The sequence below is a fragment of the Struthio camelus genome, chromosome 3, assembly GCF_040807025.1.
Source record: "Struthio camelus isolate bStrCam1 chromosome 3, bStrCam1.hap1, whole genome shotgun sequence".
In the NCBI taxonomy this organism is placed as follows: Eukaryota; Metazoa; Chordata; class Aves; order Struthioniformes; family Struthionidae; genus Struthio; species Struthio camelus.
The window spans coordinates 1,477,171-1,503,664 of NC_090944.1; the positions used below are offsets into that span (position 1 = coordinate 1,477,171).

Genomic DNA, 26,494 nt, shown 5'->3' on the forward strand with positions numbered 1-26,494 from the left:
TTACTACACTGAATTACTTTGTATCATCAGCAAACTGTCACATCACTGCTCTCATTTATGGAAGGTCATGGAAGTAAGACTTCTTTAAATACATCAGCAGCAGAAGGAAGGCTAGGGAAAATGTGGGCCTGCTGCTGAACGGGCCGGGTGCCCTGGCAAGAAAGGCTACGGAGAAGGCAGAGTTGCTGAATGCCTGCCGCCTTTGCTTCAGCCTTTACTGCTGAGGCCAGCCCTGGGCAATCCCAGGCACTGGGCACAAGAGAGAAAGTCTGCAGAAAGGAAGACTCTGCCTTGGTCGAGGAGCATCGGGTTCGAGATCATTTAGGCAAACTTGACAGCCACAAATCCATGGGCCCCGATGCGATGCACCCACGAGCGCTGAGGGAGCTGGCGGATGTTATCGCTAGGCCACTCTCCATCCTCTTGGAAAGGTCCTGGAGATCAGGAGAGGGGCCTGAGGACTGGAAGAAAGCCAATGTCACGCCAGTCTTCAAAAAGGGCAAGAAGGAGGAGCCAGGAAACTACAGGCCTGTCAGCCTCCCCTCCATCCCTGGAAAGGTGATGGAACAGCTCCTCCTGCATGCCATCTCTAAGCATCTGGAGGACAAGAAGGTGGTTAGGAGGGGTCAGCAGGGATTCACCAAAGGGAAATCATGCTTGAGCAGTCTGCTTGCCTTCTATGATGGAATAACTGGCTGGGGAGAGGAGGGGAGAGCAGTGGATGTTGTCTCCCTGGACTTCAGCAAGGCTTTGGACACTGTCTCCCATCCCATCCTCCTAGGTAAACTCAGCAAGTGTGGGTTGGATGAGTGGACAGTGAGGTGGGATGGAGAACTGGCTGGCTGGCCGAGCTCCGAGGGCTGTGGTCAGTGGCACAGAGTCTAGTTGGAGGCCTGTAGCTAGCAGTGTGCCCCGGGGGTCAGTCCTGGGCCCAGTCTTGTTCAATGTATTCATCAATGACCTGGAGGAAGGCACAGAGTGCACCCTCAGCAAGTTTGCTGATGATACTAAACTGGGGGGAGTGGCTGACACACCAGAAGGCTGTGCTGCCATCCAGAGGGACCTGGACAGGCTGGAGAGCTGGGCGGAGAGGAACCTCATGAAGTTCAAGAAAGGCAAGTGCAAGGTCCTGCACCTAGGCAGGAAGAACCCCAGGCACCAGGACAGGCTGGGGGTTGACCTGCTGGAAAGTAGCTCTTCCGAGAAGGACCTGGGAGTGCTGGTGGACAACAGGTTAAGCATGAGCCAGCAATGTGCCTTTGTGGCCAAGAAGGCCAATGGGATCCTGGGGTGCATTAGGCAGAGTGCTGCCAGCAGGTGGAGGGAGGTGATCCTGCCCCTCTCCTCAGCCCTGCTGAGGCCTCCCCTGGAGTACAGTGTCCAGTTCTGGGCTCCCCAGGACAAGAGAGACATGGCACTCCTGGAGAGAGTCCAGCGGAGGGCTACAAAGATGGTCCAGGGACTGGAGCACCTCTCCTATGAAGAAAGTCTGCGAGAGCTGGGCCTGTTCAGCCTGGAGAAGAGAAGACTGAGAGATGATCTCCTCAATGTGGACAAGTATCTGAAGGGGGGGCGTCAAGAGGTGCCCAGCGACAGGACAAGAGGCAACAGGCACAAACTGAAACACAGGAAGTTCCATGTGAACATGAGGAAAAACTTCTTTACTGTGAGGGTGACAGAGCACTGGAACAGGTTGCCCAGAGAGGTTGTGGAGTCTCCTTCGCTGGAGATATTCAAAACCCGCTTGGATGTGATCGTGGGCAATGTGCTCTAGAGGACCCTGGTTGAGCAGGGGGGTTGCACTAGATTATCTCCAGAGGTCCCTTCCAACCTTGGCCATTTGGTGATTCTGTGATATATTTGAAAAAATAGTATTTGTTTTTCTTTTTTCGTATGTTCTGCAGTTTTCCCCTGAAATTATTTATTGACCTGCCTTATTATGTTTATATTTAACCTGATGTAGTTTGCACAGTAGTTTTAAAAGAGCTTCAGGTTGATAGATGCCTTCCTACCTCTGATAGCCTCTCTTACCCAAAGTAGAACTGTTGTGTTATTGTGGTCTGGTAGGTTGTTTCTTGGGGGAGGAGGAAGGGTGTTTCTAAAGACCTTATTTAGAAAGCTCTAAAGAGCTTTTAGAGTCTTTCTATAGTATTTTTGGCAGATGAAACTGTGAGCTTACCATCTACTATCATATCTTTAAGTGGTCTCTATGATTCCTGCAAACATTTTATCTTTTAGATGGGCCTTTAGTTACTTTCAAAAAGTTGCTTCATTTTTATGTAGTTATTTTTTGGAATTGTAACATATACTGCCATAGTAGATTCTCTTGCCAGGAAAGGATAGAAAGTCCATGCTATACTGACTGTTACAAGGAGGTCCTCCAACAATATTTTTAAACAAAATTTGTGTGCATTTCCCCATACCTGCTTTCTGCATTGTAAATTATCTAACCCAGCTTTTCCATGAAGCAGTTTTTTTTTTGTTTTATGTCACACCTAAAACTTTGATCTTAACTTAGTAACAGATAATCATCATGCCACTTATCCGGTGGGTCATAACTGATATTACGTCCTCCCTAGTTCCTCTCAAAATACCACATTCACTGTTCCTACCTTGGTCAGGTGGGCAACAGCATTGTCCCCATGTTGTACATTCTTTATGTAGGACTGAAATTTCAGTCCAGAGTACATTCTTTGCTACCAGTCTTATAGCAACTTATTTATCTGATTTTCCTCTAAACTTTCTTCAATAAATAAGATCCTTCCTCTCTACCACAATCTCCACTGTCTTTTCCATGTAATTTGCACCTTAGCATTTTAGTATCCTAATGATTATCTTCCTCCACGTTCTGAAAGACTTATTTCATCAATCTCCTGCTTTAAATTAGAATTTCTCATGCCCTCATCTTATTATTTAGACTTCTACTGTTCTTCTAAAAACACATATACATTTGGTCCACTTTTTCTATTTCTGATGCCCTGTTTAACAGGATTATCCATTCAGATTCCTCTTAACCATTTCCCTTCCGAATTCTGTCTGCTTCTCCCCTTTCACTTGAGCTCATCATCAAGATTTTATGACTTCAGCCCTACAAGATCCTCAATCCTGATCTTGAATCCTACAAGATCCTACTATTCTGAATCATGCGTTTCTAATTTCCCCCAGTTTTCCATGTGAACTCTCCTATAGCCTTGTGTTTGAAACACCAACAGCCTGCTTGTGCCTTGGGTTAGAGAAAGCTATTCCCTCATGTACATGTTTCCTCTATTCCTAAAATCTCCCCACAATGTCTAATCCTATGCATAGCATTATGACCATTTCAGAGAATAATAGGTTGGAGGTTCCAGTCTTTAACTTCCTGTCTAACTAAGCAGAGACAAAGGGCGTAGGAGGGACAGAGGAATGTCCACATCAGATAGCGCATGTGAAGAATCTGGCAAGCTCTCACAAAGCAGTGGAAGTCATGTTAAGGTTACAGTCATGGCTAGACAAATTTTTCTTTCTCAGTTGACTCGTAAGATATTATTCCCAATAGAACAGCACCCTCCTCCATCCCCCCCCCCCCCCAAAAAAAAAAAAAAAGATTTCATAGAAGTGTGGTCAACTAACTCTGTCATAAAAACTAGCCTGAGAATATCAAACGGTGGGAAATCAGCGTGAATGAATGGCAAGAAGAGGAAATGAGTTTTAACATTAAATTTAAAAAACGAGAGTGTTATTCTCCAAAGCACTTGTGAAACACAAAAGTCATATGCTCTTTGGAAAATGATGCTGCACGTGCCAACAAAAGTCAGGAAAACAGGGACAGCAGATACAGTAGGAGAGGTCCTAGAATTACAAGGTAAATTAAATATCAGCTGACGAGATTTAAGGAATAATTAAATAAAAGGTAGGACAACAAGAATATAGCAAAGCTATAAGAAACAGCAGTATTTACTGAAACTGATCAAAAGAATTTCCTCCAACTTGAATGAATGCCAGTCAAGAATGTTTATACAAGAGAGTTACAGAAGGAAAGGAAACTGGAGTCAATAGAATTAGGAAAAAGGATAAAGGCAGCTTCAAATACTATGAAGAAAAGACACTGTAAAGAGAGAACAGTACAGTAAACACATAGATTTTACTTTTTAAGACCAAGAGATCTGTTAAATAGGATTATTAAATCAGCAGTCCTTCAGATGAAAATGTTTTTACTATTCACTTTTTGAACTAATATCTTGTAGCTAAGCATAATTCCCTGAATGGTATCTAGTCTTTGTCTGACAACATCAAAAATTTACTGGTTCCTATAATATTTAATTCCAATGGTTAATTGCCCTTTCCATTAAAAGGTCACTCTTATTACTATTTTCTCAGAGTGTTTCAGTGTTGTCCTGTTTATGCACATGAATAATACTCCTCTCTGTCTCAGACTCATTCTGAACTGCTCATCTTCTGTGATTCCCCCTCAAATCTTTCTTAAGAGGATTGGATTTTGCATCTAATTGAGTGGATAAAGTCTGCATCTTTTTCCCCAGTGTTTGATCTTGCTTGTTTTATAGAGGTAGTGTACTTTTTTTAAAAACACTTAAGAAGTCTTAAATAAACTCTGTAATATATGGCTGTCTTCATTATTTAACATACTAATCTTTAGTCACTTGCAGCCTTCATTTCTAATCAGAAGCAGTTTTAAATTTACTATGAGATACAGACACAGCACTGGGTGATACTGAACCATGTGCAACCCTAATAGTAACTTGCTCATGCAATGACTCCTCATTACCAATTATTTTTCAGGACTTATCAAGTAGTTTAATTCAGTCCACTAATATTTTCTATTGTTTTAAAACAAATGAAATAAATAATTTAATACTGCAGAAAAGTCTAAAGAATTATTTAGAGTGAATGACAATCATGGTGACCAGAAGAAACAAACTCTTACAGAATAACTTTCATAAAGGGAATTCAGCATGAGGTTAAAATTACAGGATCTGAACAGTAAACCTGGCACTGCCAGTAATATAATACTAACTTCCCATCTTTTCAAGGTGGAAAGGAAAAAACAAAACAAACAAGAAAACCCAACAGCATGCCTTGCCACTGAGACAGAGAGAACACAAGAATTACTACTAAAAGATAAAAGGTAATGGATAGCGTGTTTACGGAAATAAGAAAAGCAGTAAGTAGAACTGAGGAACAGAGAGCAGAAATTCAATTAAAAAATTAGAAGCAAGAAGCTGAATTAACCAAATGAGAAGATGCAGAGAGTCTCAAGTGAAGCAGATGTACAGAAGCCCTCCAACATCCCCAGAAAAAGCGGTACATAATTTAAATTACTGTCAGAAGAGTTCTGCATTAAAAAAGGGCCCAAGCATTTTAATATACACAAATATATAGGTATAGCCTACTCAGTAACAAACTCAGTATGTTTTATGGCCAGTAGGTGGCATGCGTTACAAAAAACTTAACATATCAAGCTTCACATCAGTATAAAGATTGCTGAATTAGCAAAAAAGTTAGTTTTCAAAACTCAGTACAATAAAAGATATCTGACTAATTTTCCAAGCAGAGTATTTCACATAATCGTTTGATTTGCTTGACAATACTTACATCTAAGTTTGTCCAGAATTTTCCCACCGCACATTGTCGCTAACATAGCTTTCACTGAAAATACCGTCAACTTCCCATGGCCCTCACTGTGAAAAAATTACATGGTGAGTAATCACTGCATGGAATGGTAAGTAACACAAATATTAAGGACTAGGAAGAACACACATAAATGCCTGCCATTAACTACTAAGATGTCTGCCAAAAGTATTTAAATTTAATATAACATGAAAACAGTAATAACTACCATTTTTAATACATTAGAAGAGTTAACAAGTGCCTAACCACAAATTAAGTTCTCTTGTGAAATTATGGAAACTGCATGAACGAGCAGAGACTAGCATTTGTCTTGTTCGTCTCATAGCTGTCCTATAACAGAAGTAATAATTTGTGTATCTTTTCCATTAAAAATACATTTATTCACTCTATGTCTCCTCTTTCCCTCTGCTACCTCCGTTGCTTCCAAATTTACTCCTCGATTTAAACTCTGACATTCAAGAAATATTTTATTCCAAAAACAGTACAGTAACTGACAGCTTACTGAGAAGTTATATGACATTCTGAATGTACATAGAACAGGAATAACCCGAGAAGTGCTTTGTTCTCATTTAAGCTAATAAGGCTGCTGTGCTATTAGAATAGATGGCACCATTAGGGAACCATTTCCTGTATCAGCAAGAGAAAATGAATTTGTCTATGGAAAGCATGAAAAAGCCCATTCAGGACAGTATGATATGTAGAAACATCTACAAGCATTATTCCTGTTCCTCAAAAAAGCAGTATGAAAGCGTCAAGGAAGTAAATCATCAGAAACACAGAAAAAAGCTTGCGGAGGTAAAGCACATCACAGAAGAGAACTGCAGCACAGATAACGGCAACAGTTTCCCCCAGTTTAGTGCTAGCCCAGAAGGCATGCATCCAGCCTCACCGTTTCCTGAACCACTCATAGTAATAAAGACAAGAGGTAGAGAACTTCCAATATATGATATTAGACAGCTGCAATACAGTGATTTTAATGCAAATCCACTGTTACCGTGAAGTTGGTGGAAAGTTAGTTTAGCAGTGCATCAATCAGCATGCAATAGGAACATGCAAAAAAACAGCTAATAGCTGTGAGACTTCTGAGCCATTTATTCCCAAACAGCAATGCTGAGTATGTTCAGCTATAAACAGCAACAGTAGCACAGATTGATAAACCACCAAGAAAGTTAAGATCACATATAAAAGGAGAAAAAAAATTAAAATAACGTCAAGTAACCATTTTTAAATGTATTCGATCACTCTCAAGGGAAATGCAGAGAAGAAAATAATCTGTGAGTGTTAGCTAGAGGAGGAGACCTAGAAAAGCTCAAGAACTATAATGTACTATTTCAACAGAACTGACCTGGGACATGTTTAAAATACTCCACATTCAAAAACAAACAAACAAACAAACAAAAAAACCCCGCTCTCCTAAAAGGATAATTTCAAGATGTTCTATGAAGAGGAATGGAGGCCATTTACTTCAGTGATACCCAGTACCCTTTCATCAGCTGTTTAAAGAAACTAAACCAAGGGAGAAAATCAAATATGTTAGTTTTTTTTATTTCAAGCAACAAAAAGGCTACAAAGTTAACAAGAAGTTATGCTATTTTGTTTCTGTCTTTTCTCTTGGGTAGCTTCCTCAGAATAAAAAGTTGGCAAAACAGTGCCAAAAAAAGTAAGAGGATTTGCTACATCTGAAATTGGAAATCTGAAAACTCCATGTTCTTCAGATCTCAGCTTCCCTCTCTTCTGAGCAAATCTTAGTAGCTAAGCCAAATTTCCTTAAGGAATAGTCTCACCCCAGTCACTCCCCTGTTTTTTTGATAGGCATCTCCCATGTTTCAAAACAGATACCAGCTTTGCATTAGATTTCTGGGGAGGGGGGAAAAATATAGGTGACTATAACCATTAATATCTCCCGCAGGACACAGTCTTATCCTTGCAAGACAGCTTACAGTGCCCTCAAATATCTGGACCCAAGTTTTTCTTCTCAGGTCTGCCTCTGCTGAGATTCCATTGATTACATCAAGAAAGGAAGAAAATTTCTTCCACGGCAACCTGGTAGAGAGATGTAGTAATTAAACAACTTGACAATGCCTAAAGTTGATTTTTGTACCAATGCTACTCAGTCTTCTGAATTGCCGTTTGAAAGGAAAAAGGACAGAGCTTTCCAGAGGATTTTGAAACTCTAGCACAATCAAAAATTCTCAGGATTGGAAACGGCACTGGGGTACTTTATATAAAGTTCTTTTTTCATTAGATGCCACTTGTCAGCACCATTAGCTTTCATGAATTGCAAGTATTTATCATCCTTCCCAGCTTCTCTGCATTCTACCCACCGATTAAAACAACAACAACAACAACAAAAAAAAAGATATATATATATATCACACATACATACACGCACACACACCCCCACACCACCCTGCATTTTAACTCATTGCCAGACACTACCGAATAACAGAGTAGTTGAGGTTGGTAGGAAGCTCTGGAAATCATCCAGTCCAACCACTTTGCTCAAAGCAGGGTCAACTAAAGCAGGTTGCTCAAGACATTGTCCAGTCAGGTTTTGAATATCTCCAAGAATGTAGACTCCAAAACCTCTCTGGGTAATTCGTTCCAGGGCTCAGTCACCCTCGGGGGGGGGGGAAAGAAAAAAAAAAAAGGTTTTCTATGTTAAGATGGAATTTCCTGTTTTCAGTGTGCCCATTGCCTCTTTTATATTCACCACATACCACTGAGAAGGGTCTGCATCTGTCTTCTTTCCTGGCTCTCATCAGGTATTTGTACACAGAGATAAAATCTTCCCAAATCATCTCTTCTCTAGGCTGAACAATCCCAGCTCTCTCAGCCTTTCCTCCTACTACAGATGCTCCAGTCTGTAGATCTTCACTGGACTCACTCCAGTGGATCCATGTGTTTCTTGCACTGGGGAGCCCAGAACTGGACACAGCACTTCAGATGCGGTCTCACCAGCGCAGGGAAGGATCAACACCTCAACCAGCTGGCAATGCTCTTCCTAATGCAGCCTAGGATACTGCTGTCGTCCTTTGCCATAAGGGCACATTGATGACTCGTGTTCAATTTGCTGAGTACCAGAAGCCCCAGGTCCTTCTCTTAAGACCTGCTTTCCAGGTGGTTGGCCTTCAGCTTGTGCTAGTGCATGAGGTTATTCCTTCCCAGGGGCAAGGCTTGGCCTTTCCCTTTGTTGAACATCATGAGGTTCCTGTCAGCCCATTTCTCCAGCAGGTTGAGGTCCCTCTGAATGCCAATGCAAAAGTCTGAGGCATCAACCACTCCTCCTAGTTTTGTACTATCTGCAGACTTGCTAAGGGTGCACTCTGTCCCACCATCCAGGTCATTAATGGAGATGTTAATACTGTATTGAATATCAACCCCTGGGGTATACCACTAGTGACTGGCCTCCAGCTGGACTTTGTGCCCCTGATCACAGCCCTCTGAGCCTGGCATCTCAGCCAGTTTTCAATCTCACTGTGCACTTACCTAGCCTATACTCCATCAGCTTGTCTAGGGGGATATTATGGGAGACAGTATCAAAAACCTTGCTTTAAAACACACACACAACATCCACTGTTCTGCCTTTACTGCGGTTGGCTATCAGCTTTTTGAGGCGATCAGAAAGAGTCTAAAGCAATTAAATAGGGCCAGGAGTTACTCTGAGGTGCCAGTAATGGATTAGGATCCTTGGAATGCAAAGAGAGCCTAGTGGGAGTAACAGACACTGGCATAAGCTGCCAACACCGTCAAATACCCACACGAAGCTCTGTAGGAGAAAACAGCAAAGAACATCACATCAAAGCCCTTCCTTCTCACAACACACCACTGCATGCAGTATGAACCACCATTTCTATACCATGGTCAGCATTCCTCTAAGGGTCCCAATGAAGTGTTCAATATGAGGTTTTCTCATACTTAACCTAAGTTCTAACTTAAATACTTCCATGGGGAAGATGCTAGCCAAATCTTTGATTCCTGTTATTATTCAGGGGAATACTATTGCTCTGTAATGTTACCATCAGCACCATGTTGCAATAAACTACTGGACTATGTGTATTCAAGCTTCCACACAACTACACTCCAAAGATACAATTCCAGTACAGGTGTGTACCTGTCTTTTATACAGCTCTGCCATGCTGATGAAGTCCTGGAGCGGGGGCCTCAGCCCTGCCTCTCCCCTCCCTTTTGGTCCTCCCATCTTATCCTCCAGTTGCACAAAACAGCGCAGCCTCACAGCTTCTCTTTCAATCCCATGTGCCAGGTACATGAAGCTAAACAGAAGCTGTTGCACTGCGCTCAGAACAAGTGTGGTGCTTGGGTTCCAGAAAAGAAGCAGAAATTGCAGGGTTTGGGGCAGGGGCAAGACAAATATACATCTCTAGCTAAAGCCTCAACCCTTTAAGCCAGTCCCCAAGAACATGACCACTCATATTTTTAAAAGTTTGTATTTTCTAGTGTGATCTCTCTCAGGATAACTAAGCTCATCACTTAACCCTTACAACTTCTCTCACATCTAATCTCAAACCCAACTAAAGAGAAAAACGCACTGGTTTGATTCTGTTGTCATAGCACTGTTCTTGCTTTCTGAGCTTTTCAGTTTTTTTTTTTTTTTTTTTTTTTTTAAAGTCTCTGCCCTGAGTAAGAAACAGATTGCATTGAAACCTTGGACTCTTGGGAAACCTAACATCTCTTTTGGTCAACTGAAAAAGAGGGTCAAGTCAGGAAAGAATCAAAACCTGGAGACTACAATCAAAATAACTATTTGATATTGAGTGCTGCAGGCTGTCTTGGGTCAAACTCCTCATTCTCTGTAACAGCTTTCTGGCCACAGGCATTTCTGTGCTGTTAGAAGAGAGGGCGAAAGCAGAAGAAAGCTAAGAAGGAGATAATATCTGACTGTAAGAAAGATATGAGAAAAAACAAAAGTAAAAGTGCTAAACAACAGCTATAGACTTGCAGTTGCTACTCGGAGAACTTACAAAGATAACATCTCCCCAAGAAGATTAAGGTATCAACCCCTGATGAAAGGTGCTGTAAACGGAACACAAAATGGGACATAAAGAAAGGGTCTAGGAATAACTCTAAACAAAAAGTCATGAAACTTCTTTAATCCAATAAGTGAGAACTAGCCCCTTTATGGGGTCACAATGTGTCAGAGTAGGATCTGAGCTGGCTCTCAAAATAAGGTAGCTTAATAAAATGGTCTCGTTGACCAAGACTAGCAAAACATTTCAACTTTTTAAAACAATGCTATATCACAATTAGGTTAACATTATTTTGTGTCACTGTCTACACAGCTGTTCTCTGCCTTCAATTCGGATACAGGGCTCACAGCAATTTGCAAGCTCCAGAAGGTACTAACTCATTTTTCTCAAGAAAGCATTTTTTAAGACAGAACATTGCTGCTGTGGCAATATAAATCTCTGCAGGCACTACTATGGTATTAAATATGTAACGTGCAACATATTCTCAACATATTCTCAATTTCATGAAATAGCATGTGCACAGTTTGCCAGAGATTCATGCAGCTGTTGGCTACATTCCTCTAACTAAAAAAAAATCAGTTTAAATACAACTAGAGGAGTTACTAGCCTGTCATATGCTGCTATCATGAAGTTGAGGAGAAGGCTGATGGATTGCTCTACACTGATTTGGTGAGTAGAAGGCAGGCGTTTGTTTAGCTGATAGTAGATAGATGAAATGATTGTTTCTAGTCGAGACACGTTGATCTCTGTGTTATGATCCAAAGTGTTAAGGCCATTATCTCTGAAGGCTTCGATCATATTCCAGATATCAACAAGATGAACTGAAAATAAAGGAAAAAAAAATTAAGTGCTATTCTGTAATGCATACACGCTTACTTTTATGGTATTGTTTTTGAATACTATGATAACTTTTATTTTGGAACCAACAATTACTTATTCATATCCAAAGTGAGAGACAGACTCTTCACACTCAAACTCATAGTTCATGTCATCTGGTGCAAACTAACAGAGCCTTACTGGCCAGAGTCCTTGCATGCTTTTATTCCACCTTGAACATCTGGATGTTCTGATAGATCACAATTGTCCTTTATATAGCCTTGCTATCTTCATCATGCGCTGCCTTTTATCCAGTTTGGATATTTTCATTTCACAAAATATGATTTGTATGCAAAATTCATTAAAAGATTGGTTACAATTACCAATTTTGAACATGCTCAAGGGACAGGCTGACTGGTAGTATTCCAGTACTGGATAAGGAGCTTTAGGTTCTAGTTAAACTATCACTGTTTCCAAATGATCCCATTGCCAAGTCCAAGGTATAGTACTTTGCAAACATGCCCTTAGAATTCCAAGTGCTAATGGTATAGTGAAAGATTTCCAAAGCCATAATAAGTGATCTGCAGAAACACATTAAACAGTGTTTCAAAATTTTTTAAAGCTTGAAAGGTATGTATGACAGCGTAAAAAAAGTCTAAGGTTCAACAGTCCATCAGTCCAAACTGAATGTGACACAACAGTTATAAAGGACAGATTTATTTGCTAACTTCAAGATTTTTTTGATCATCTTCCTTAACTCATATTAAACGGTTTCAAGTAACAGTCTGATATTTAAAATTCTCACATAAAAATATACAAGGACAAAAAACAACTACCAAACATATGCCCCTGGATTGCTGTGTGGTCCAAACAGAGATCGTAAATATGCAGTCTCATCTACACATACGTGCAGGGTAAAGGTTACTCAAAGCATATGCATGGCTTCAATGAATTGGGCCTGAAGCGTGTAACATACCATAATTAGCATATCTTAATACCTTGTTTTTACTGATTAAGGAGAGATTTTTAATATAAAAGCAGACAAGAACTAACAGTTTTGCGCAGGAATGAAAAAGAAGCAATCTATGCATCAAACTAAAGGCACTGCAGCTCTAACAGAAAAGCATATGCATATCCCCAGGTCAGCTGTGCTGTAGGAGCTACGATTTGCAATATGCATCTGTGCATATCCTCTGTGGGACTCAGCTGTTTTCCTATCCTCTTCCATATCAGAAATACACTAATATCACTTAAGTTGTTGGGTGGAGGGAGAGTTATTCCTACATACATAAACCTGTCAAGCTTTTGGTTGTCCAATGTCATACTGGTAATACAATGCAAAGTACTAGCATATATGAACCTTGGATTAATCTTTGATTTGGTGAGCTATTTAAGGTCAAAGGAACACAGAAGAGAAAGAAAATATACATGAACTAGTACGGTGTAAACTTAGAGAATTCTCTAAGGTTGCTATATTACATAGAGATGTGCCACCATGATCAAATTTAGACACTTTCAAGCTAGTATTCATCTTAAGTATCACCATACTCATACTTGCCTCTAGCTGTCAGTTGGCTTGTGGTACACCACAATGAAACAGGAGATAAAATAGCTTGAAACCGTCTGCATCCAAGAGTAGACAAACAAATTTACAGCAACTGAAATGTGTCAGGCTGACCCATATATTTTAAATATTTGAAATACTAGAGAATAAAACTGAAGCTCTTTACAGAGTACTTAACCAAAAAATAAAAAAAAATACACACTGCCTCTTTTAATTACACATTTAATCTCTATTTGGTTCAAGCAACAACTATTAACATTGTCTAATAAAGTGTTTGTTTACTCTTGCTGTACTTAAAATTCCCATGGGTAGAATATTTCAAACCATTATGCATGAGAAATTCATGAAGATAAAGAGTAATTACAACTTACGATTACATCTTTTTTGTACAAACCGCAGTTTACAGGCTGTCCGATACGTTGAAAGTCTGATGACATCAAAGTTCTGAGCCCCTATGAATAAAAAAAGCTTGTATTTTTCTTTCGTCCATAACATTCAATTTACTTGATGAAGTTACTTTAAAAAGTGGCATGATTTTTCTCTTCATATACATCATCATTATCATATGAAAATGACAAAGATTTTCATTAGGTATCTCATAGTCATTTTTAACAGTATATTAAAAAATGACTTGAGTTTGAGACCAACATGACAACTCCTAAATCCTTAAATGGCTCAAGTAGGGAGTGGACAAGGAAGAAGATTGCACTGGTGTTGGAAGATATGCACACAAGAGAGCAAAAAGGGGTTTTCCTATTTTAACTGCCGCCTGCACCTGCAGCACACTTTTGGTCTACCAGATAGATCCAAATCAGATAAGCAGCAGCAGCAGAGAGTGCGGAAGAACAAAAAATGTTATCCTCACCAGAAACCTCCCACTTTTAAGGGTTTAGAAGTATTATACCTTCAAACAATACAATGTTATCAGCATCTTGAAAGACTTGAAAGCTATTATCTGCTACTAGTCTGTACCACATCTAGCAGCTCCACCCGCCACTGCAACTCCTTCTAACATTCCAAACCTAAGCAATTTCAGAAAGCTGTGCTAACCCTCTGCCAAACACCAAATTGATCTGTGTATTCCTGTATCAATCAAATAACATGATAAATGATGCTGGGATGATAAATGATGCTGGTCTAAAGTCCAGTACTTGTCATTTTTAATTTGGAAGCAGCAAAAAATCTGAGTTTAGAAGACCTCATCAATCACAAAAAACAGAAATGCCTTTTAAATGGCTGCCATTTCAACAGCATTAGTAGCAATGTCCTATAATAAACGTAGCTCTAAGATGTACACTGCAGCAATCCAGTTATATGTGGACAATGGCAAGGCTGCACATGCATCCTGTGCCTTTTGCATTTTCACAGCAGTGCATAAAAGCTGGATCTGCTGCATTCCTTCACGCTTCTCTCATAACTCAAAGCCTAGATGAATAGAGAAGTGAGAAAAAGAGATAAAGGTGACTTGTGGAATCCAGACATCCAGAAGCTACTGTTAAAGGGAAAAAACCCAACAGCAAAAACCCACGCACACACACACACAACCCAGCCTCCTGAAGAGCGCATCTGACTGTCACATCCAGGTCATGAGTTCAAAGGTCAGCAAATTACTCCTTGCTACAGCATTCTGAATTCAGAAACCAACGGCTTACAAATTCCTCATTTGAACTACCTTTCTGTTTGCACCTGATGACTCACAGATGCAAATCTGAAAGAAGGAAAATCTTGTCTTTTAGATAGTTTACTACAGTTTAACAAAGATAATGCCAAAGCATTTGCGTAAACGCCAGAGCTTCAGCTGGTTTTCATACAGACTTGTGCACTGTGTCTTCAAAGTGCCATACCAGAAAAATTATTTCTCTTCATCGTTGATGCAGAACACTAGGTATAAAGACTCTCCACCAAAATCAGTGAGAATGCTGGCCAGCTTCCTATCCAAGACTCCCCATGACAGCTTATGTAAGATCAGCACTGGACTAGCCAACATCCGATGAGCATACTGCTTGATAGTATGATGCAACGTACTAGATACCACCCTAGCATCTTCAGGAAACCAGTCTCTGCTACACTTCAGGAAAGTACTTGTCCCTATCATTGTTTCTGGCCAGGTAGCATAAGCAGTATCAGGATCCAGGGCTAGAATAAAATAACTCATATTTCCTATATAATATTCTTTTGAAACTCTCAATGAGGCCATTTAACAGCTACATGTAATAAGTAAAAAAGGCTGTTTTCTCTTCCTGTCTCCCTGCATCGCATGCCACAAAAGCTTCAAGAGGGTCATTCTTCTGAGTCATCTGAAGATAAAATGAATGCGTTTTGTGTTTTCAAGACAATCTGTAACTCCATATGTATCCTCTGCAGTTCAGAGAAACTAGATTACCTTGCACAGGACTCTTGCCTTTTAGACAATTCCACAAGTACCATATAAGCAACAAAAACGTCCTTGGGTCAACTCATGCCTGAAAGGCCATCAAGTTCAAAAGGTATCATGTCCATTTTGAGATAATGCCCTAAAAATCTACTCTTGTCTCAGTTAAGCAATAATCTAAATACTTCTTAAGTGAATTTGCATATTGACCAACACCAAATGGTAACTGAAAGCAATTTTACACATTGCAATATGAACAGAAAGGAAAACATTTATGCATTCACCTTTATAAGGAAATACTCCATCACAGGATAGTCAAGGCTTGAAGACCTTAGATTAGACCTTAGATTTCTCATCTGACATGAGAAAGAAGCATATAGAGAAAGGCTGTTTCAAATGCCTACACAGCAGAAGCCACTTCCTCTTCTTTGGGTCAGAGACTCAAATAAGGTTTTTGAAGCTCTTTGAAGAGAATACCAGGATTAAACTTTGAGTGCTAAGAATAATTTTTTTTTTGGCTAAGGTAACTATACGGTATCATCAATATGCAAAGTACTTAGAATATCAAAGTAACAATCAGATGACTGGATTAACAGAATCTTCATGAAATTTAATACTAAGCAAATAAAACTGTACGGTCATACTTCAGTTCTGATGAGATTCCAGCTTCTAGCAGAAATCACTATCTGTAAGAAACAGTTAAGAAGGACCACACACCAAACCATCCTAACTGATCAGATCACTACAAGACTAACGTGATGCACCTAGAAAAAGACAACTGTAATACTCTGATCCATCTGTCAAAGCTTTTCTGAAGGAAGCGCTATCGCCATCTTACCAGGTCCTAATGAGATTTCATCTGGTACATAATGCATAATTCCAGTCAACTTTACTCAAGCAAAACAGAACTAAGGCAGAGGAGGAGAACAGGAGATGAGGTGCACATCAGGAAGACAACAGGAGTTAGCTTTTGGCTTTTTCAACATATGGTACAAGGGGATATGACACAGAAATGGAGCAAGCTGGGAAGGCTGGGGAAGAATACTATCTACAGATAGGTTTCAAATGAGAAGAAGCAGATATAAATTAGCCAGGAATATAATTGTTCTTGAAATTTTAAGATACTTGTAAGAATGATGATCCAGAAATCTTCCAATGAAACGGTTGCATGAAAATGTTTTTTATTAAGGTAGACATTCATTAGCCTACAAATGGTATTATAGGACATGCTTGCCTAACCTAGGAAGTTTCATTTAGTCCTCCGTTCCAGTAGGGAAGTTAAGTAACATTACGATGTGCAAGGATATAAGCAGCTGGTAGTGAAAGATTGTATCTTTTAAAAAGGTAAGTCCCATTCCTTTAAATTATACCATCTCTAGATAGTTATTTCTACTGTAGTAACAATTACAGCCTCACTTACAGAGAATGGTCCCATAAGGAAAAAAGAAAAAAAGAAAATAAAGAAACCCTCAAGAGTTCTCTTCCCAGCCACACTAGCATTGTGGTACAAATTTAAGTGGCCTGCATTTCTTTTCTTCTTTTTGAAGTAATTGTTCACCAACTTCATAAAAATCACCATAAATGAGAAATGTGAACGTTCTTTGGAAAAGAGCTTTACAAAAACCTGGAAACATATGACTTTGTAGGCAGTCATGACCCATCTGTATTCTCTTCCCAACCATAAACAAAGATCTATCCTTCAGTGAGCACCCAGGATGCTTGTCACTAGATGAGGCAACGGTCTTGTGTAAATAAGATGTAAATGATTTACTAAAATAGTCAAGATGAAGCTCACAGTAAATAAGTGACGTTATGTCTTCAAATTTCTTACTTACTCATTTCCATGAACAGCTGTCTCTTCTCTGCCATTGTCCTCCTCCTCTTCCCACTCTCCTCGATCATTCTGGAGACAAAAATTGCAAACACTGTTTGTGCTAGAATTTCTGCTACAAAAACAACTTAGTGTGAACAAAACTATGTATTTATCACTGAAATATTTTGATTATATTTGGTAAATGAGAGGACCAGTAGAAAGATATCCCTCCATAACTATAGTATTCTATAGCACAGAGACCTAGTTAAGGCTTTTTAATGCCTTTTAAAGCTGGGTGTTCTGCAGTAAAGATCAGAAAACAAAGTGGCAGGATTTATCTGAAGTTTGCAAAACACATACATATAAGCAATAATATTATTTAAAGAAGTCCTCTCTTTGAAAAGAGATTTTTTTCCAAAATACAAAGCAAGTAAGACCTCCCTCTGAGCAGCTGAACCAGCGAAGCCTAGAACCCTACAGATCTGCATCTGTTAGACCCTTTGGTGTTCAAAGATGAGAGCGTATTATATGCTTTTCCTGGCTGACAGATCAGTAACATTTCTCTTCCCTACCTGTGGTTTTTGGTTCTGGTTGCAAGAACTTATTTAACTTTGAAACCTGCTGCCCAAGTTCAAGTCACATTTGACAGGCAAGTAAAGGTCTTAAAGACACAGGCCTCAAAGCAACAGCAAGTAGGACTTACGCCCCAAGATAAGGAAGTTTAAGTAAAATTTAGCACCTCTTATGTTTTACTTCATTATGTAGTTCTAAAAGACAGATACTAACTTTGAATTAACTCCAATGAAAAAGGAGGGACTAAATTCAGTATTAGCGTAAAATTTCACTTGAAATCACTATATTAAATTATTCTTTTGCTAACAGATTCACCAGGTAATTAAATACCTTTTTTTAATGCATTGAAAAAGAGGGGAAAATACCAAATGCAATTATTTTACCAGAATCCAACTCTAAAGTCAGCTCATCCTCATGCAACATGGCAGGACAGATTTCATTAGGCTTAAATGTCAACCAAGGAAAAGAAAGTCGTGTCTTGGCACTAAATATATACTCACTGACAGACTTAACAGCTTCCCTCAGCAGTCTTCCACTGTCTGTTAATTATTTTCTGGTAAAGACCTCACATCATACATTCATCTTGAAAACCACCAAAACCTTTTTCTTATCAATTCATAAAATGAATATAGCCAGACAGTGGTATAATGTAATCTGTATATATATATTTTATACCCCTATTTTTCTATCTACTTAAGAAAACCTTAGACCCCAGAAACAACGTGCTTCTGTATTATTATTATTATTTTTTTTAGAAAAAGAAGTCTCAATAGCATTTTTGCAGACATGTCAAAGTTCCTTTTCACAGAATCACAAAATGGTTGAGGTTGGCAGAGACCTCTGGAGAAATCACCTAGTCCAACCCCCCTGCTCAACCAGGGTCCTCTAGAGCACATTGCCCACGATCACATCCAGGCAGGTTTTGAATATCTCCAGCGAAGGAGACTCCACAACCTCTCTGGGCAACCTGTGCCAGTGCTCTGTCACCCTCACAGTGAAGAAGTTTTTCCTCATGTTCACATGGAACTTCCTGTGTTTCAGTTTGTGCCTGTTGCTTCTTGTCCTATTGCTAGGCACCACTGAAGAGTCTGGCCTCATCCTCCTGACACCTCCCTTCAGATACTTGTCCACATTGATCAGATCGCCCCCTCAGTCTTCCCTCAGCCAAAGAGTCCCAGCTCTCTCAGCCTTTCTTCATAGGAGAGATGCTCCAGTCCCTTAATCATCTTTTAGCCTTTTGCTGGACTCTGTCTTCAGCTTCCTAAAATAAATTGATTTTGTCAGGTCAAACGAGTATATGCAAAGAAAGCGTTGCAAAGGAAGTGTCTTATCTTCTCAAAGTTCTTCAAAATATTTTATCTCTATATGTACTTCCCTGTAGATTGGAGCACGTGCTCTAAGAGCCACTGCGAAACTTTGCCTGTGGAATTCACATTGTCCACACGCACGCTCCAGCTACCCTCGTGTGCTGCCTCAGTTTAAGCACTGTTTTGTTTTGGAACTAACTACTATTCCCTTTATTTCCTCATCACACAAAATATGCATGCCTTCTGGAAGAATGCCAGTCACTATACCAGTAAGTAAGGAGCCTTACTTCAAGGGCTAGGCTCTCCCTAAATTCCACAGCAGATGGACTACAAACGGTGTATGAATTGCCTGGTCTTTCAAATTGTTTTTAGTAGAGACTGCTTTATCTAGACGTATATCCATTATCTAGACATAATGGATAATACTATTTTAATCCTCTGCAACATCAAGGCTGGGGGGGAACAGGATAACATTAAATCTCCTGGTCCTTAGGCTTTGAATGCATGTCTTTTTCCTCCCTCCTAACCTCCCACTTCCAAGTGGATCTCCATTTTAGACAAACCTGGGATGGGACTTGCCTCACATCAAAGCTGCAAGATAAGTGATGCTAGAGATACTGTGACCGTTGTTTCCACTAAATGGGGGGTACGAGGTCTGTAACAATTATCTTCTAGAGCCCATGGATGCCAGCTAAATCCATGAGACAGACTTGCTCCAGTACCTTCACAGAAGACACAGAGAAGCGCTACCAATCAGTAGGAATAAAAGATAGGGCAATGCCAGATGTACCCACTCACCACCACTCAAGGACTGTGCAAGTTGTACAGACCTGGTTCGCAGGAAAGGACTAAAGCAGAGATAAAGGAAGGTATGTGACTAATACCGTGCACTGTATTAATATCTGTGATTAATTTTGGTGCTGTTTGGTAACACATACATTTAAAAGTGTGACACTATGATGACATCAATCTCTTCCTCCACCAACACTTTGCTGCTTCGTGGGTGTCAAGATTTTGTTTTTTGAAGAGGTCATTAAAGCTGCACAGACCATGGTTATATAACACTATTATTCAAAATTCACAGCTAAATAGATTACATTTACCAAGATGTACGCTTTTAAAATTTTAAAGAAGTTAGCACTACCGTTCATACTCACTGCAAAGCAAATGAGTAACTGTTCAGCACTATCCTTGAAATGAGATCTTAGTAAGTAATCTGGTCTCTCCATGATTAGAATGTGTTCCAGAGACACAATAATGCACCGTGATTAACCTATAAATCAGGAACTATCTTGTACAGATAATTCAGTTACGGTTTCAGAAAAATCATGTCCAGAGCAATGTTTTCTCAGGACCACTTCCAAGTCTCTTACCTTTCTTGAAGGAAGCAAAAGACCTGAAAGTTTCAATAGGTCAATAGTTCAACAATCCTGTACCCGCTTGCTGAGAAAACAAATGGTACTATTTAGATACATAAACTTTTCTTACAGATTTCTTTCTTCTGTTATCTGTGAGGGACTGAACATCTAAAGAAACAATCTTTCTGGGCCAGAGTGTTATCCATTACAAGCCAAGTAGTCTGACCGGAGAGATAAGTTTAAGGGACAAACTGACAGATATTTGGAAAAGTTGTGGAAACGACACTAGGCAAATGAGATTTATTAGAGTAACTGACAAAGCAGTTTTGAAAGCCTGAACAAACAGATACAGTAATGTTTCTTACTGACGGAACTGAGAGGAAGAAAGATGAAAAGTTTGTATTCACCCTTAGCACTTTAAACCTATCTTAGGTTCAAAATAGAAGTGAACTAAAGCCAGAACAACTAGAATTATGCTAAAGAGGTGAACTAGAGCGCACAACATCAGAAAGTCAAAGAGATGGACTGTAGTTTGCTCAGCATCTTTTTTTTTTTTTTTTTTTAAATATTTGTGGTACAGGGCATGAGAAAAGTGCTGAGAAATGTGCACGGATCAAAATGATATGGCAGACAAAAGTTCTTCAAATGGACATATGCTCAGCCTTACAATGGACATACGCAGAGAAAAAACACTCAAGTATTTGTTTTATGTACCATCAGGCAACAATGTCATTTAAATGGTGATTCTCCAGTAACACACTACATGTTTAAGCAGATACAAGTTTTTTCTACCTAATTTTATCCTTCATATTGGTGGCTAGTTGCTTCTACAGACTTGATATCTACTTTATCATTCTTCAAAACATCAATAGATCAGCAGTGCTTAGAATTAGCAATACACATAGACCAATGTGAATCTTACAGAACTGTACTACATTTTTATACTCTTTAGCCTATGCTACTGTATGCTAACTATATAACACATGCTATATGACCACCCTATGCAAAAGAAGTCGCAAGTCCATGCCCTATGGTTTTTATTGCTATAAAAAGGGCAGTAGCAACACAGATCTAAAACTGTCAATCCTTTACACTGTCAACAGAAGAAAGACCTTATATATTCACAAAACTTCAGGTTTGGACCTGAGGGTTTCCCTAACAGTAAGCCAGAAGGAGCTTGTTGGACTTCAGTTATAAAGAAGAACTGAGATAAAATGATTAAGGCGGTTTAGAAAAATAAATATGCTTGATGATGCTTAAAAATCTTAATCATTTTGTTGCAAAGTTCTAATAAGAAAATAACACTGCGCCATATCCATCTTGCCAAAGCAGTATCATGTCTCCAAAAGCAGCCCAAAGTAGATGTCGAGGGAAGAATGCAAGACTGGAACAAGCACACAGTTAAAGTTTCCTGAGAATACACTTTCAAGGTCCAAAAGTTCGCAACGCCAAGACTTCCAGAGTCAAATTGATCCTCTGGAGTTAGTAACCATCCACAGCTTTCTCCTCCATGAGCCTATCTGCCTGTCCTTCACAACTTGTAAACTTTTAATGTCCACAGCACTTAGCAGCAAGAAATTCCAGAGCATAAAACCCACAGTTCAACAAATCACCTTCTTGCATTCTTTTGAACCTGCCTTCTCCCATCAGATTTTGAAGTCACACAGTTCTTCTATGGGAAGGAAAAATGGGATGGGGGTGGGAGAACCACCACTATCCATCCTCTCCATGACATTTATGACTTTATAGATCTCCAGCATATCTTTTCCCCAGCCCTCTCTTCCATGCTGAGGGATCCCAGTTCATTTCGTCATTCCTTCTACTGAAAGCGCTTTATGCTCCAGTGAGTCCAAATCAAAACATGCATGCCAGGAAAGCTGAAAAGATAAGGAATGAGCCAAGGAAAGGGCAAACCAAGAGGTGACTAAAGCAATTCTGGTGCACATAACTAGGAAAAGCCTAGGACAGGAAAACACAACAGACTGAACAAGGAGGTGAGACAGAAGTGAAGACTAACACACCGGATTACAACTTTGCACAGGAATGACTGGAATGGTAATGAGTAGCAAGGCAAAGCACATGAATTAGTATTTGACTTGGACAAACTGAAAGATGAGAGGTAAGGATTAAAGGTTCTACAAATAGCAGAAAATACAGCTTTTCCAAAATACAGTAACTCAGAATTTAAATTTTCCTATACCAATGGAATATAAAAACAAAATGCATTTCATTTCCCTTTAGCTGTTCATCCAGAGAAATGACAGCAGTCACTCCATTAGCTCCAGTGCAACATGGAGGTGCAAACAGATATAAACATTAGAACTTTACAGATGATGACCCATGCAGAAAGCAATACGGATTCAGAAGATGAAATTAGGAAGGAGTTTTAACATGAAAATTACCTTAACTATTAGCTCAGATTTTTATAAAAACAATGATAAACACTGCATCTCAGTGCGTGTGAGTAAAGGGAAATAAATGGTCAGGACTGAAAAGGAAGCATTAAAATCCTAAGGTGTTTGACCTTTAACCTTAACACTCCTTTAAACATAGCTTTAAATTGTATACACCAAACCCAAATGTGCCAGCTAGTTTTCTGGGATCCTGACCAGAGTAAGAAAATGCCCGATTTTCATCCATTCCCGAGCCTTGACAAACCTTGACAGCACAACTACTTTCTATATGGTAGACCTGGCAACTTCCTACTTCTTTCCTTACTCTTTCTGCCACCTTCCCTTCAAGGGCTTCAAAGGTAAAATTCATCAAGAAGAATATACACATTAAGATAGTCACATTTTGGATTAATAATGTTTAATCAAAGAATCTGCTTCCTTCCTTCTCCAATACTAAAGCAACACTGAATTCTAGAATAACTACACAGAAAAGCCAGGTTCCCACAAGGGCCCACACATCAAGAAGAAGCCTCACCAGCCAGCAGAGCCAAATTCTAAAAATAATTCTAATGAATTGGTCAACCTCTAATGAGGTTGAGAGAGGTTATGCTCTAAATACTCTTAAAGCCAAATTTTTCAGAATAACAGCAAAAAATGCAGTACTCAGTCCTGCTTTCTGTGTGGTTCTTCTGCACGGCTCAGAAATCTGTAAAATTCCATTTTGCACTCTTGGAAACTTGTAATTTTTTTAATATGAACATAAGAGAGACCACAGTAGATTGCACCAGAAGTACGGTTCCTCACCATATCCTTCCGATTGTTTTGGACTCATTACTGCCTAGTTCCATTTCATGCTGGCTCCTGCCTCCACCCACTTCTGGGCTGGAAGAGACATGAACAATACTCAGTCATCTCCTTTCCAGGCTGAAGAATCGGGAGACGATATAACAGTTTTTCGTACAAAAACTGCCCTCCTACTTTTGATTATCCTTATCACCTTCCTCCATATGTTTTCTAGTTCTGTTATCTGCTTTCAGAGATGAAGGAGAAACAGAACTGTACACTATATTTGACATAAGAGGCATACCACTGCTTTACAAAGTAGCAGTAATATTGTTTTATTCTTTTTTTAATATTTCTTAATAATTCTTAATATTCTATTACCTTTTTTTGACTACAACTGAGCACTTGCTGATGTTTTCACAGGACGGTACCAGAGCATCAGGATAGTATTCCTGAGGGGCAACAGATAGCTCAGAGAACAACAGTAGATATGTAAAGTTAGGATTGCCTGTTTCTCCTCTCCGTTCCCTCACCTCCATTTGCATAACTTTACATGCATCTACACTGGCAATAAAGTAGCAGATGAAATTCAATTACTAATTGAGTCCTTCTAACATTCTTAACGGTTGGCTTGCATTTTTAATGATGGTTTCTTTCAGCAGATGTCTCACTATTCACCCTCTGTTCATTTATCATTTAAGACTATATTGCTGTTTAGTACAGTGATGGAATGGAGTTAACCTAAGAACGCTGAGACTAGAAGGAATTGATCTCTAACTCATTAGTTAAAGTTGTCTTCTGCAAAAGAACGTAATCTTGCTCTTAATGTTTTTCTGACCTCTACATTACTGAGGCAATTTTACCAGTCCCCTTCTCCTGCCACAGAATTTTCTGAAATAAAAATCTGTATTCTGAGAGCTAAACAAACCTACTAAGACGACACAAAAGTCATGCTCGAACTAAACACTGTACTTGGAACTGAAACTAAACAAATTCAGAGATCTACACAGTGCTTCAAGTGAGAGTAGCAGGTTTTTTAAACATATAGAATTGGTGCAAATATAAATAATTAAATGGTAATACTGGGATTTCATTTCTTTAGCTTTTACACCACTCAGTTCAACCCAAGGCTCAAATCTCAAGTGCTTAGAGAAACATGCCTGAACATAAAACATCGAGATTGCCACTAATCTTTTAAAGGAAGGGGAAAACCTGAAATCTGATAAAGATGCAAATTTCACACACAAGGGTGTTTCGTGATGAACATCCGTTTTTGTTTTTCCAGCAAAACGTTTGATTTGTACTTTAAATAGAAAAGCAGTACCATCAACTAGCTTCTATTCATAGTGATGAGAAAGTGAGTTTATATGGTCTGTTCTGGTTGATTTCCACGGATATTTCTTCCTCAAAAAGCCTTTTCTAATATTTAATAATCTGGAGAGGTCATTTACATTATGAATGCTCTTGATTCACTTGAGGATGAGGACTAAGAGTAGGTTCAACCTAATGCAATTTTTTCCTTAAAGGTTGTTAAAACCAACGCAGTTGAGTTTCTGCACCTGAGTAAAATTCTTCTAGCTAGAAGTCTCCCAAAGTTTCAAGGATTCTGGTAAGCATGGAGAGCTGGAAGTAAAAATATATTCCACGGGTTTTGGTCTTCATATCAGCTCTTGCACTGATAGCATGGGCTCAGCTTACATTCACCACCTAAGCCAGAAGCACAGAAAACTCTTAAAGAGTGCACAGGTGGTCTGCTCAAGTCTGACGCAGTGAAACATAGAAAACTTCTCACTGCAGTGACAGAACAGTTCTTGAATTAACAGTGAGAACCATGCTAGATCCATAAAATACAGTTTTGCTTTATGTCAGGAGGCAGTAATTTTGTTGAAGGCAAAGAAGCAAATCTGAAATCAGTAAGATGAACCCATTATTGGAGGAGCTTATCTTTTATCTGTAAGAAATGTCAGTACAGTTACTGATACTGTCTATAGCCCAGAAGGCTTCACAGTGAAGTACGTTCAAGTTCAAATGAGAAGCAAAAGCATCAGAGTTGAACTCACTGATGAAGCCAGCACCTAAAACTGAGCGGATGTAATAAGACCGCATTTCCTGATTTATCTTCAGTGATATTGAAAGTAAGCTAAAACCTGCTCCAGTTTCAATTAGTTCTGTCATAACGTATGTGTTCAGCTAACTTTTCTCTGTATTCAGTTTTCAGATAGACATTATGAGGCTCTTGAAAATTACCAACACACTGTGACAAGATAACAGTCATATATATATAAAAGTATGATAGAATATATATGTATATTTGTGTGTATACACAAATACATTATACATACACACAGACAAATGTATTTTTTAATGCAATAAGGTAAGGTAGTCCCCAAGGCCCATGGTAAATTTTAGTTCAAGATGCCTATTATTTTAATTCATAATGTTGAGACTTAAAGGGGAATTATCTATCCTGTGGTAAAATAGTCATTAAAAAACAAAACAAAAAAACTCCAAACACAATGTGATTCTTATTTGATAACCGTATGGGGGAAAAAAAAATCTTTAAATGTTATCATTTTTCACCTTGAAACACAAAAAAATTGTAAGATCGAACACCTTCCAAAACTACAGTTGAGTATGTTTAGTGCAAACCTTCAAAGAGTTTACAATCTTTCCTCATGCATCCAACTTCTCCCTCTTTCATTAGCTACCATATTACTATTTCATTGCTTCATCGAGTAATCCATATGACAGAATTCATATGAAACCTTAATTTACAAATGTCATTCCAGTAAAGGAGGATACTTCTACACAGTCACTTTCACTATCTGAAATACCTTAAATAGCACCACAAATATTAACATATTTCAGCTTTACTCCTCTTTCTTCTTTTCCTATTCATATTC

General features: G+C 39.1%; 1 protein-coding gene across 24 annotated transcripts in view; it reads right to left on the reverse strand.

Annotated features, from left to right (window-relative positions):
* DTNB (dystrobrevin beta) overlaps positions 1 to 26,494 on the reverse strand; it is a 224,464-nt gene that overhangs the window by 189,308 nt on the left and 8,662 nt on the right. For 13 of the 24 annotated variants that reach the window (XR_011139936.1, XR_011139935.1, XM_068936639.1 and 10 more), the window contains exons 1-5: positions 23,973 to 24,145; positions 17,200 to 17,267; positions 13,365 to 13,445; positions 11,221 to 11,434; positions 5,590 to 5,675 (exon numbers count right to left, since the gene is read on the reverse strand). Coding sequence is in view for 22 of the 24 variants with exons in the window: in XM_068936639.1 (XP_068792740.1) it covers positions 5,590 to 5,675; positions 11,221 to 11,434; positions 13,365 to 13,445; positions 17,200 to 17,267; positions 23,973 to 24,136 (613 nt within the window). In the remaining 2 variants the exon portion in view is untranslated. Of the gene's footprint in view, positions 1 to 5,589; positions 5,676 to 11,220; positions 11,435 to 12,987; positions 13,053 to 13,364; positions 13,446 to 17,199; positions 17,268 to 23,612; positions 23,691 to 23,972; positions 24,146 to 26,494 lie in introns of those variants that run through there. The other 11 variants (XM_068936647.1, XM_068936645.1, XM_068936643.1 and 8 more) reach the window with 3 other exon arrangements.